The sequence below is a fragment of the Microcaecilia unicolor genome, chromosome 8 (assembly GCF_901765095.1).
Source record: "Microcaecilia unicolor chromosome 8, aMicUni1.1, whole genome shotgun sequence".
In the NCBI taxonomy this organism is placed as follows: domain Eukaryota; kingdom Metazoa; phylum Chordata; class Amphibia; order Gymnophiona; family Siphonopidae; genus Microcaecilia; species Microcaecilia unicolor.
Genome location: NC_044038.1, coordinates 151,673,406 through 151,687,704, shown reverse-complemented (window position 1 = coordinate 151,687,704; position 14,299 = coordinate 151,673,406). Strand labels below are relative to the sequence as shown.

The 14,299-nt window shown below is 41.8% G+C and overlaps 1 protein-coding gene across 2 annotated transcripts in view; it reads left to right on the top strand.

The window, feature by feature from the left end:
- The window catches only part of MGAT4B (alpha-1,3-mannosyl-glycoprotein 4-beta-N-acetylglucosaminyltransferase B), a 421,878-nt gene that overhangs the window by 312,615 nt on the left and 94,964 nt on the right, over nt 1–14,299 (top strand). For both annotated transcript variants that reach the window (XM_030211615.1, XM_030211617.1), the window contains exons 2-4: nt 2,043–2,222; nt 9,669–9,809; nt 11,697–11,830. In XM_030211615.1, the coding sequence (XP_030067475.1) occupies nt 2,043–2,222; nt 9,669–9,809; nt 11,697–11,830 (455 nt within the window). The remainder of the gene's footprint in view (nt 1–2,042; nt 2,223–9,668; nt 9,810–11,696; nt 11,831–14,299) is intronic.

Here is a 14,299-nt window from a genome sequence, read left to right as displayed (position 1 = left end):
GCTACGGCAGCATGTCAATAAAAGTGTACATTAGCACTCAAGCTTAATGAAAAGTGTGAGTTTTATGCCCAAGGAGTCAGGTTTACCAGACAGATAGCCAATGACATTTCTCTTCGAACATAAGGAGAGATGCTTGCAGTGCCTTTGAAGGGGAAATTAAATGACACCTCACCTTTTTAAATTAATACCGCACCTCACCTTTTTAATTTAATACCAGTGTTGGGATTTGCAGAGGAGGAGGAAAGTGTATGAGCTGTTGGTGGGGGAGGAAAGAGTTTGTGCCTTCGCTGGCTGTAGCTTTTTTTTAGCTGCTGTCTGAGGAGGAGGGAGAGGTGTAAGTGTCTGGTCTTTTCCATTAAAATCCTCTGTGTTGTCCTTTGGCACCTCAAATAGTTTTACAGAATGAACTGTAGTGATAGTTAAAGTAATGCTCTGAAGATAAGATAGATCAGAGCTGGCTGTTGGGTTTTTATCAGTCCTTGAGATTCTTGGCAGGGGTTAACAGTTGCCGAAAGGTGTTAACCAGGTGGTGGTCCAATGTCCCTGTATTTTATGTAAATCATTTTTATTGAAAGATAATAAACAGGCAGATAAATCATGCAATGATACATGTCTGAATTTGGAACAGTATTAATTTCCCACTTATCCCCACCCCACCCAACCCTAAAACCCCTCAACATTTTAATGCAAAACTATAGTATTGGTAACTTACAGGCATACAAACTGTGGGTAATACAAACAGTATATCCGTGTATATAAATATGGCTATAGACCCCTATAAAATACCACTGAGCTACCAAATTCCTTTTATAGAATCTCTCCCTAACCCCTCCCCCACCCAACCTGCACAATTCTCCATGCCCCAACTGGAGAAAAGAATCAAGAGTGAATAGATAAGTCCAACGCATATGAACAATTACAAATTACTAATACAGAACTTCCAAGCCCCGTAACTGTCCCAGTCCCCTCCCCTCCCCCCTCCCTACCCTACCACTCAGACACACACACATGCTAAAAAACAAAACAAAAAAACACACACACTGATATCCTGTGGAGACCCGATGCCCCTGTATTTAAAAAAGAAAAAATGCAGTGAACAAATGTTCACGTCACAAAAATATCATCATGATTATCACTGGTTTGATTTTGTGGTTGGTTTTCCTAGTTAAAAAGGACAAAGGTTTTAAGAACTACACAAATAGCTGCTATTTACTCGTTAGAGCTAGAATTATTTTGACGTAGGGTGGTATGTCTTGTGCCACTAGGCCTTTACCATACTGGTTCTGCCCATAAAAGTGCAGCAGTTTTGTTTTCAGTAAGATGAATGGACTGACTTAACATTTCCCTTTTCTCTTAAAGATATTGGTGGTGCTCGTTATCTGTTCAGGTTTCTGTGTAGAATGGCAGAGTGGATGACCAGTGTACCTATTGCACCAGAAAAAAAATAATTAAAGATTAAAAAAATAAAATAAAGCAGAAGGCATGTATTTTGCTCAGAAGTGCACTATATATATAGTTGACCAGATGAGTACAAAGCCTGAAGCATCAGTGCATTCTATGAAATCTGCAGACAACATGCATAGTAATTTTCTATGTACTGATCTGTCAGTTAATTGTGCCTTAGACACTGTCAGGTCAGTACTTCTTTTGAACATTAGCCACAGTGATCAAAAAAATATCCAGATATATGTGTTGTCATTCCAAAGTTTTCTTTTCTTTCATATAATTTATTTAATTTTGTTATTGTGAAGTTTCATTGCTGTTGACTTTTCAGCATTATTCTTTACACTGAGTTGCTCGTTTGAGTGAATTTATTATTTACAGCCGTGGCTCTGCCCTGGCACTGTTTGCATAGTATAGAGATGGTTTGTAAGCATATTTGAAGGCACTATCCAATCCCTGTCAACAGCACTTATCCGAATACCTGGATAAATGTGTTTCAGTATTGACTCCTTTATTTTTCATTTCACTTCGGGAGCTGAGTGATTTGCTATAGCTTCGTTCTCAATCTTTCACTGACATGCGTCGTTTTCATTTGACAGGTGATGTTGTGGACGTTTACCAGAGAGAATTCCTGGCCCTCAGAGACCGTCTACATGCTGCTGAGCAGGAGAACCTGAAGCGCTCCAAGGAGCTGAACCTGGTCCTGGATGAGATAAAGCGAGCAATCTCTGAGAAGCAGGCCCTGCGGGATATCAACCGGACCTGGAGTAGCTTATCAGGTGAGCAGGGCTTTGGCAGGATGGGCAGAGGGCATCCAGTGACATTCAGCTAGCTGTCACTGTGACTACATGCATACGCAGTCTCCGCTGTCTCTTTTTTGCCCCTTTGTGGGTTGGTGCTGGTATAAACATTTAGTATCGGGAATTAAAACGGAACTATTTTACGGGCTGGCAAAAGGCCCTTTCTATGGCGATTAAATTGAAATAGATTACTAAGGAAAGAGCGCTTCTCCTTTTATTACCTTTTCATTGCCCCTCTTTCTTCCTCTTCCTGAAGAAATTTCATTTTATGTTGCACTGGGTATCTTCTTGCTGTGTGATTAAGTAGGAGGAATGTTTTGAATTTTTTCTTAAGCTTACATATGCAATGTGTTGGTCAGCAGTGTGTTATAGAATTGCGTGAAAAAATATTTATCTATATTTATATCCATATATTTCTTACTGTTAAATTTTCTTAAAATTTATGCCAGAACTCAACTAATACAAATAATCCTGTTCTTGTGGAGGAGTAGCCTAGTAGTTAGTGCAGCAGACTTTGATCCTGGGGAACTGGGTTCAGTTCCCACTGTAGCTCCTTGTAACTCAGGGCAAGTCACTTAACCCTCCATTGCCCCAGGTACAAATAAGTACCTGTATATATTATGTAAACCGTTTTGAATTTAGTTGCAAAAACCGCAGAAAGGCAGTATATCAAGTCTCATTCCCTTTCCCTTTCTTTAATTAACTCCTAGCCAGAGCCCCAGCTCAATCCATCCTCTTCCCATGTCACACATCTCCAGATTACTCTGTCCCCCCTAAAGACACAGATTGCTCCATCCCCCTTCCATGTCACACATTTCCACCTTGCTCTGTCACCTCCCCCCCCCCCACAAAGCTCCCTCCATCTCTCTCCTATGTCAGACATTTCCAGCTTGCTCCGTCACTCCCCCCCCCCACACACATACATATACACACAGCTTGCTCCATCCCCCCCTTATGTCACACATTTCCAGCTTGCTCCATCAACTCCCTCCCCCATATACACAAAACTCCCTCCATCCCCCTCCCACGTCAAACATCTCCAGCTTGCTCCATCAACTCCCCCCCCCCCACTCCCACTTAGCAAACCTCCAGGCTTGCTCTCTCTACTCCCCCCCCCTTTTCCCATCAGCAGTCACACAGTCGGAGAGGATGGAGCAGGCAGCTGCACATCAGGCTGCACATCCTACTTTTTTTACCTCCTGGTTTCCGACTGCTGGTTTGAGTCACATGCCTGTACAGTGTCCCATGTGGTTTGCTCGAGTATTTGGGCCCAGCACGGTGGAGGGGGGAGAAACCTGGTGTGCACCTGTTTGTTGCGTCCTCTTGCCCCGTGGTTGCTTTGGGGAAAAGAGAAAGGGGTTTGGTCTGCTACTCCTGCTCCCTGTATAGGATTGTGCACAAACTCAGCTCTCTGCAGTTGTACAGAATTCCTCCAGGAGTAATTGAATTTCTATGAGAAATATTTGTATGTAATAGAGGCAGCACTGATCAGATGTATAACCAATAGATGTTATAATGCCTTTGCATCGGTTCATGGTGCGACCGCACCTCGAATATTGTGTTCAATTCTGGTCACCACATCTCAAAAAGATATAGTGGAATTAGAAAAGGTGCAGAGAAGGGCGATGAAAATGATAAAGGGGGTGCGATGACTTCCCTATGAGGAAAGGCTGAAGCATCTAGGGCTCTTCAGCTTGGAGAAAAGACGGCTGAGGGGAGATATGATAGAGGTCTATAAAATAATGAGTGGAGTGGAACGGGTAGATGTGAATCATTTGTGTACTTTTTCCAAAAATACTAGGACTAGGGGGCATGCGATGAAGCTACAAAGTAGTAAGTTTAATACAAATCGGAGAAAAAAGTTTTCTTCACTAAACGTGTAATTATACTCTGGAATTCATTGCCAGAGAATGTGGTAAAGGCAGTTAGCTTCGCGGGGTTTAAAAAATGTCTGGATCGCTTCATTGACCATTATTAAACTAACTTGGGGAAAATTCACTGCTTATTTCTGGGTTAAGCAGCATAAAATGTATTGAACATTTTTGGGATCTTGCCAGGTATTTGTGACCTGGATTGGCCACTGTTGGAAACAGGATGCTGGGCTTGATGGACCTTTGGTCTGTCCCAGTGTGACAATACTTATGTACTTAAGGTTGTGCATAAGGTATATAGTAGCAAATACTCCAAAGCTAGTGGAAATTACCTTCACATATTTAACTTTAACATTAAGTTAGTTACTTTGTTATTTTTTTATACATCCATGGCACAAAGACACAGGAGGTGAGTCAATTAAAAGGAAGCTCTGGAATGAGAGGGCAGAGGATGAAGGTAAAAGGGGTCAGACTCAGGGGTAATGTAAGGAACCGCTTCTTAATGGAACAGCCACCTGGTGGATGTAGTGGAGACAAAAACTGTATCTGAATACAAGAGAGCATGGGACAAGTACATACCATCTGTAAGGGAGATAAAGGGATAATAGATGGTATGGATAGGCAGACTGCATAGGCTATATGGTATTGATCTGCTACCATGTTCTGTTTCTATGTAAGTGGCCGTTGTACTTTTTATGAAGAACATGCAACATGTTGACATTTATGAATGATGCTGTGCTTGTGGTATATAATATTGGAAGTAGTTTGGTCGTTTTTATAATTTCCTTTTGTTAAACAGGTGATCTGTATATCTTCTAGCTTTGAGAAACTTTTTAGAGATTAAGAAGCTGAACTACTAAATTGTGAGGTTATTTTGTTTGGGTGGGGGTCTTTACTTGAAAAACAAAAACCCGCAATGCTGCAAAATGTGCAATTTTTTTTCCCTGACAGAAGACCTCTTTTATAAAATATAAGCGTTGCCATACAGGGACAGACCGAAGGTCCATCAGGCCCAGTATCCTGTTTCCAACAGTGGCCAGTCCAGGTCACAAGTACCTGGCAAGATCCCAGAACAGTAAAACAGACTTTATGCTGCTTATCCTGGAAATAAGCAGAGGATATTGCCAAGTCTACGTTAATAATGTCTTATGGACTTTCCCTTTAGGAAATTAGGTTAGCAGGTTTTTAAAAAGTTTTGGATAACCACATTCTCTGGCAACAAATTCCCTTTGCAAATAGTAAACTTTCATTCATAGACTTCTGTGCATGAAAGTCTGGTAAAATTCTTAATGAATGTTGCAATATGATATCATGGACAGCTGATTAGTTAAACAGAATTCAGCAAAAACATGTCTTCGGGACTGTTTTTGCAAAAAAGAGATCTGTACCTCAGTATGGTGCAGTTAGTAAGTTACAAGTATTTAAAATTAGGGCTGCACATTAATTGCGATTAACGCTGTGATTAATACATTAATTATTAATCACAATTAACAACACTGTTTGTATTCCGCTATATACCTTGTGGTTCAATGTGGATCACATAAAGAAACAGGACATTTCCAGGAAATATATCATTTAACCACATGTTTATATACAATTCTTATCTTAAACTGACAGATATATAAATCACTACATTAATCAGTAGAATTCAGAATGTATTTCTTGAATAAGTAGGTTTTGACTTGTTTTCGAAAAGAAATTAACCACGTGCTATCCACCACCTGCCTCACTCCTGCACCTCCCGCTGCTGAGTGAGGTCCGGCATCTCTCCCTCCCCTCCCAGACTGCCAGTCTCTCTCTCTCTCTCTCTCTCTCTCTCTCTCTCTCTCTCTCTCTCTCTCTCTCTCTCTCTCTCTCTCTGTCTCTCAAGTCCCCTCCCCTTCCAACCTGGTTTACCTTGTCAGCAAGTCTTTGGCCCTGCAGCACCAGTGGCAGCTGTACTGAAAGGAGGCTTTCGGCCTGCACCAGGCCTTTTCCTCTGACTTGTCCCACCCTTCTGGATTTTTTTTTTTTGGGGGGGGGACTGTGTCCAGAGACAACTGATGCTTAAAGAATGGTGCAAAAGTAAGATTCCAATCAAGTATCTACTTTGTCAGTATACCATGATAACATGCCATTCTTTTGGTCTGCTTCCATGCCCAATCCTCCTTGCAACCTACCTAGAAAGAGCCATGTTCTTGCCCTTTCAACCTAGGTGACGTGCTGTATAATTACACCCTTTATTTGCAAAATAGCCAAAGTTTTATATGTGAAGAAGAGGGGGGTGATTTTGAGCAGCATGATAACTTGTGCATTTAGCAATCAAATTCAGCCACTAATTGAACTCGAGATCTCCTCCTAAAGTGTGGATGGGTATATTACAGGTCTAATTTTAAATTAATAGCTATCAATTTAAAGTTGTAAGTAGATTTTCAGTAGAGTCAGCCACAAAGCTTGGAGGAATGCTTGATCCCTACGACCATAGTACACGCAGACCAAAGAGTAAGGTAGGTAGGCTCTTCCAAAGGATACGAGGGAGACGTAATGCTTCTTGTACATGATATTTTATTAAAATACACCAAATGACTCGACATAGTGGCTGTGTTTCGGCACATAAGCGCCTGCCTCAGGAATCTGAGAGTTTGATGTATGCCAGTGTATATTGTTCATTCAGTCCTGCACAAGGGAAAAAGAATGGTATTGCGAAGCAACATTATACAAAGTCAGATTTTTTTTTTCTGTGTTTACCTTGAAAATTGAAGCTGTTTCTTTACTTTGTATATTGTTGCTTCGTAATACCATCTTTTGTTTGCTTGTGCAGGATTGGATGAACAATATACATTAGCATACATCAAACTCTCGGACTCCTGAGGCAGGCACCTATGTGCCAAAACACAGCCACTGTGTTGAGTCGTTTGGTGTATTTTAATAAAATATCTCATACAAGAATCATTGCTTCTCCCTCGTATCCTACATACATTTTTATGCATATTTTCAGCCGCATTATCCAAGTTTCCAAGTTTATTACAATTTGATATACCATTCAGGCAAAGTTCTAGGCGGTTTACAATAGCATTAAAAAATATAAAAACTAGAAAAGAACGCCAATAAAAACAGGAAAGAAAAGAGGAGAGAGAACCAGCACAGCAAACCATCTTATATACATATGTACACAGTAAATCCTAAAGATTCCAAAGACAGCAGCATAAAAAAACCAGCCAAGTTTAAAGGCCAAATGTCGCTGCAAACAACTGTCCTTTAAAAGATGAAATAGGTTTTAAACATGTAAGGTATACGTTTAAAGTTGGATAGTGGCTGTGCAGCTGAATATTCATCTCTGTGGGGGGGGGGGGTTCTTTTCTGATATGATTAAATTTTTTTTTTAAATGATATGTGAGGAAAGTTTACTGCTGGTGTAATAAAGGAGAAATATAACTGCATGACCTTACTGAGTCATCATCATAGTAGCAGAAGCGTAGTTTGAGCTAGTAAGTTGACTGGGCATCCCAATAGGGAATGAAGTTTGATATGGACAAGTGCATAGTGATGCACAAAGGAAGAATAACTCAAACCATAACTATAGGTTGTTAGGTTCCACAATTTGAATCCTTCCTAATCCATTCATCATAGTGATAATCCATTAATGGAAGGTTGTCCAGAAAAGGATCTATACATCATCACAATCTACACAGTGTGCAGTAGCAGTCAAAAATGCAAATAGAATGTTAGGAATTATTAGGAATGGAATGAAGAGTGAAACAGAGAATCTCTCTATATAAAAGGCAAGACCAACGTTCTATGAAGCCCCAGCCGGAAGTGTGAAGGGGGCGAGATATCCGGTTTCCCTATGAGTGTCTGCCCCGCCCTCTCTGTAACACAGTCAGTGAAGGAAAACAGCAGAGCACCAAATCAAATCGCTGGCTCTGTAACAGTGAAGGACTCAGAGGGGGGAAGGGAGAGAGGCCAGAGGGCAGGGACACACACTCCCACATGCACACAGAAGAAAACATTGCTAGCCCCCGTTTCATTTGCATCAGAAACGGGGCTTTTTTTACTAGTATCATAATATCTTGCTGTACAGTGTGACTGCACCTTGAACATAGTGTGCAGTTCTGGTTGCTAGATCTCCAAATAAAATAAATGAATGTGTATTTCCATTACATAGCTTCCCACTATTCCAGAAACTGTGGGATAGTTGTGTCCATCAACCCGCAGGTGGAGATAGAGAACTGGAATAGTGGGAAGGCCTAATGGAAAGAAAATTATCAGGTAAGACCTAATTTTTCCATGTGTGTGTGTATATATATATATATATGCATAGGTAGATATAAATAGAGAGAGAGAAAGCAGAATGAGAAAACAGAGCTGCTAAGTTACCCATTCCAGGAGGGAGACTTTTTGACCTGTCCTGGTTTTAAACATACATCCCAAAGTGGTGTATTAGTTGTAGTCCATAGTTCTATCCATTGAAATCAGTGTTTCAGGTCCTATAATGCACCAGGATGAAGTTGACAGAAATCTAGGACTGGCCAAAAGATCTCTCTCCTGGAATCGGTAACTTGACAGCTCTGAGAAATGGTACAGAGAAAGCTGACCAAAATGTTAAAGGGGATGGCACAACTCTCATATGAGGAAAGGCTAAAGAGGTTAGGGCTCTTTAGCTTGGAGAACAGACATGTGAGGGGAAATATGATAGACGTCTATAAACTTCTAAGTGGAGTAGAACAGGTAAACTGTAAACAAGAATGAATTGTTCATGCTTTCAAAAAGTACAAAGACTTGGGGGGACACACAATGAAGTTACTGCAAAACACATTTAAAGCTAATTGAATAAAATATATTTTTTTAAACTCAACACATAGTTAAGCTCTGGAATTCATTGCCAAAGCATGTGGTAAAAGGGACTAGCTTAGGTGGATTTAAAAAAAGGCTTGGACAGGCTTCTGGAGGAAATGTCCATAAACTATTAAGGTGGACTTGGGGAAAGCCAGTGCTTATCCCTAGGGTTAAGTATTCTGGAACTTAGCCACTGTTGGGGATCCTGCCAGGTACTTGTGATTTGTGTTAGCCATGGTTGGAAACAGGATACTGAGCTTGATGGAGCTTATGGCAGGACCAGCCCAAACATTAGGTAAGACTAGGCCGCTGTCTAGGGCAACAGCTTCTCAGGGGCAACAAAATACAGCTGCAGTGAAAGCAAAACAGTATGTCCTGACAGCACATACTTCAACCTACATTTTTATAGGATGTTTGTGTGATGATTGTTGAGTTTAATGATTAAAATGTTGGCAGGATTGGAGGAGGGGTGGGGAGGGAGCCGGCAGGCTAGAGACTTGAATGTTAATTGAAGGGAGAGGAGGTAAGACTGAAGGTTTTACTAGGGCATGCACCACCTTTGCAGTGGCTCTGCCTTTTGGTCAGACCTAGTATGGCAGTTCTTGTTTTCTTATATTCAATTGTATACCAAGAAGCTCCATTATTAAACAAACCCTTCACAAAATTGCTACTGGGAGGCATGCTCATGGATGATTTGGGATGTACTATTCTTATACTTGTTTTTCTGATCCTGTTTAAGATGAAACCAAGTTAAAACTCTGGAATATCACAAACAAGAATGTGCTGCACTTACCCAGCATCTTCCATCACCTTCCACACTTACTGTCCAAGGAGAACAGCCTGCAGCCAGCTGTGCATCTGGGGCAAGGACGCACTGGAGGTAACTTGGGGGGGGGGGGGTGATGCTCATTGTAGTCTCATTCTTGAGAGATGGAGGGGGAATCCAGATATGTTAATGCAGATGCCGGGTTCTCCACCACTCATCCCTTTTTTTTTACACCACCTTCTTCCACCCTGAGCATCTCCATTTTTCTGTTTCAGCCTTCTGGCCTTTACTATTAGTCCAGAGATGTTCTGTGCTAGAGGTTTTTATGAGGCACAGCACAAGATTAGACCTATGCTACTCTGGGCACGAGCTGTGTGCTCTTGGGTCACTTGTCTTGAGTGACCTGCTAGGGCCAGCTCAAAGGGCTTGGAGCTTATCTTCCTTGCCTATGGGCTGGTTTGGTCCTGTGTCATTGCATCATGCTACTTGTCTAATGTACAGCTTCTTATTCAGTGTTTTGGTTCCAGTGTGTCCTTTCGTTCTAGTCTTCTCATGGTTCATCTTGTTCCTGTATGCTTTGCTTTGTTTTCTGTTCCTCAGGCTTGGGGTCTTCTACAACAGTGTCCATTACTCACGCAGGATCCCTCCCCCTGTGGTCTTGTGGCCTGGCCCTTGAGCGGGCTCGGCTGAGGAAGGGCTATTCAGACTCTGTCATTGTAGTCTTACTTTAGGCTTGGAAGCGTTCTACTAGTATTAGGAGACATCAATATAATAATATACTAGTATTAGGAGACTAGTATTAGGAGAGCCAGTGGGGGGAGGCGGGGCTAGTGGTTGGGAGGCGGGGCTAGTGCTGGGCAAGACTTTTACGGTCTGTGCCCTGAAAATGGCAGATACAAATCAAGGTAAGGTATACACAAAAAGTAGCACACATGAGTTTATCTTGTTGGGCAGACTGGATGGACCATGCAGGTTTTTTCTGCCATCATCTACTATGTTACTATATTTGTGTACAGACAGTTGCAAGGGAGTGTGCTGCTTAACATACCTGTTGCACCAAAGGTTAAGCGCTGTTAAAATTTACCTTTGGAAGAGTAACAGTATGTTTTCAGCTGCATACCAGTGGGGGAGTGGGGTGTTTTTGATATTATTGTTCTGTTGTATTACATTAGTGGCCACCTGCATCTGGCTGGGCTCTCTGACCATTTTCATTATTGAGTCAGAAAGGACCTAGGTTTTGTCCATGTAGCAGCTTCTTCCTTAGGTTACCAGGCAGTTGGAACTTGTTCCAGTCCCCGCAATAGAAACATGACAGCAGATAAGAGCCAAGTGGCCCATCCACAGCAACCACTATCTCTTCTTTTCCTTAAGAGATCCCACATACCTGTCCCATGCTTTCTTAAATTCAGACACAGTCCTTGTCTCCACCACCTCAACCGGGAGGCGATTCCAAGTGTCACCACCCTTTCTGTGAAAAAGTATTTCCTTAGATTACTCCTGAGGGAATAAGAAATGGCCTCATTAACATGTGTTTGACTACATTAGTATGCTATTTGCGCTAATATTTTGGGCGCTCGTCTCCTGTGCTAGAGCCTCTGAGCATTCTGTGCTCACTAATTCGGGCACTAGGCCTCTAGCGCCAGTGTTTGGTTCATAGCGTCTGTTGGAGATGAATCCATTTTGCCCAAGGTTACAGAGTACCTTTGTTAGAGAGTCTACTTCTGACATTCTCAGATGCTATAACCTCTACTCTATGTTGTTTATGAAGGTGAATTGCACTTATCATGGCACAAGCGATAAAAGGGAAATATTTTTGTTTTATTATGCATATGCCAAGGCATCTGAATAAACTGCTTGAAGCTTTAACTGTACAGGGCTGCATGGATACACCGTGCTATATAAAGTTTGAGCGCTAGTAGACGAAACAGAAATGTTCATTATTTGAGTAGTTTTGCTCTTCTGACTTTTCCCTTTGCTTTTGTTTTGTTTCTCCATGATCAGTATCAGTAGTTATGGGCATCCCCAGTGTGAAGCGAGAAGTCCATTCTTACCTTATAGACACACTGAACTCCTTGATTTCTGAGCTCAGCCACCAAGAGAAAGAAGACTGTGTGATCGTGGTGCTCATTGCTGAGGTATGGCAGTGGTTTTGTTCATGCATATTTTATCTGCTTCCCTATCCCTTGACTCTCCCCCCCCACCCCCCCCAATGACTTGGTGGTAGCAATTAGGAAGAAACGCTTTTCCAGGGCAGCTCGCCAAATTTAACACTTGACAAGCGGCAATAAGCCCAACCTTGGGTTGCTGTCCGACAAGGATCATTGAGCTCCTCTGCCAAAGGGGGTAACAGGCCTGTTTTTTTTATAATGTAAAGTAATGCTTGAATGCACACTGCTGTGGAGGGGGCCAGTTTGCTGATAGAAACATTATTGCCTTGCGGTTCCTAGGCTAGCACACTTCTAATTTTCTCTCTTGCTCATTAGCACTTGTCAGGGGTGCTGTAGCAAAGACTGAAGCTCCTGCAAGTAACCAACTTGCTATTCACACACATATAAGGAGTGACACGAGCTTGCACGTATTATAGCAGGACATGTTTATCCACTCCTACCATAGCTAAGATCATTTTCAAGCACCATTCTGACCTCAAATTAACCCCCTTATTTTCTTACTCCTGTTACTCTATCTTATCTATCTATATGTTCCGCTGTCCTGTCTATTAAATTGTTCCATTATGTATTGTGATTACATTGTAATGTATCATATTATGCTATAACTTGTATTGTTATTTGAATATTTTTACTGCTGTAATTATCTGTTGCTTATGTTTGACTTATTCTTGCTGTACATCGCCTTGGGTGAATTCCTTCAAAATGGCGATAATAAAAAATAAAGGTACTGAGCAAAGTGCTTCTGTGCCATGAATCCATATATTAACACAAAAATAATTCATAATTAAAAAAATATATTTTTGGGTTTCCCTGTTTCCATTCCACCCATGTACCACTTAACTTCTACTCTGTTGCATAAATGATTTGGATTCCTGTTCCGGTCAAAGACTGCAAAGTACCTTCACAAGGCCAGGAACCAGCAAAGGACATTTAAGGATAAAGGGGTGAAAGATCGTGTTTGATATACCACCTTTCAGTGACACAACCAAAGCAGTTTGTTTATTTATTTAGATTTTGCTCACACTTTTTTCAGTAGTAGCTCAAGGTGAGTTACATTCAGGTACTCTGGGTGTTTCTCTGTCCCTGGAGGGCTCACAATCTTAAGTTTCTACCTGAGGCAATGGAGGGTTAAGGGACTTGCCCAAGATCACAAGGAGCAGCAGTGGAATTTGAATTGGCCACCTCTGGATTTCAAGACCAGTGCTCTAACCACTAGGCCACTCCTCCACTTACTTTATTATATACAGGTACTTTCTCCAGGGCTTTTTTTGTGCTGGTACGGTGTACCAGTGCCTTTTTTATAACCTGTTCCCAACGAGCAAGCCTCTAGTGGCTGCTGTCTTGACCTGCTCTCTCCCCGGTACCTTTCAATGTGATTTTCTCCTTCACAGCACTAATGGTGGCAGCGTTTCACATTCAGCTACCTGAGTTGGCGCTGGAGTCTTTCTCTCTGCAGTGCCCCTGCGGAAACAGGAAGTTACATCAAAGAGGGCGGGGCACAGCAGGGAAGAGGACTCCAGGAGGCTCATTTTCAAAGCACTTAGCCTCCCAAAGTTCCATAGAAACCTATGGAACTTAGCCTCCCAAAGTGCTTTGAAAATATGCCTCCAGGGCTGATGCATGCAGCTGAAAGTGCCATGGGGCGGAGGATGTTGCATGGACAAATTTTACCTTACCTAGGCATATTGGGGGGGGAGGCAGGAGAGAAACATGCTGGACAATGGGGGGGAAGGGGGAGCGAAGAATAGGGAGAGAGATTGGACCCAGAGCAGAGGTGGTGGGGTAGGTGGGATACTGGAAAATGGGAGGATAGGATAGTAAGATGTGTGATCATGAAGGGGAGGGAGGAAAGACAGGGGGAAACATGCTGGATCATAGGGTGAAGGGGTGGGATGACACAAGCCAGACTAGTAGAATTCAGACACTGAACCTGAAACAACTCATGGTATTACTCAGATTTGGAGCTTCTTGTGAAACTTTGCCAAATGTTCGTTTATTGAAAATTACTTGGGATTTATATGTAGTCATTTCAGTTCCATGCTTCCCCTTTTGTACCTGCCCTATTCTTTCTGATATGTGATGGGATGTATTGAACTATGTATCCATAATGACAACAGCAGCATAAAATAATTTGTGTGTCACTTATTTTGTATTTGGCGAGGCTCTAACTGTGTTTTGTCATATGACTGAGGTGCAGCATTTTGTTGATATGTAGTTTCTGTGTAGAAAATCCTGGTCATGTTTTCTCAGTAAGAGATGTGTTGGTATTTTAGGGACTGTTTGTTTATTAATTAGGATTTATTTTCCACATTTTTGAAAGAAATAAGGTGACTAATTTAAAGAAAGTTGCGCATCAGAGAGTTGTAAAGTTAGCCCTGAATTGTACTGGTAGCCAATAAAGGTTTTGCAAACATGGGTGTGATGTGGTCACAACAC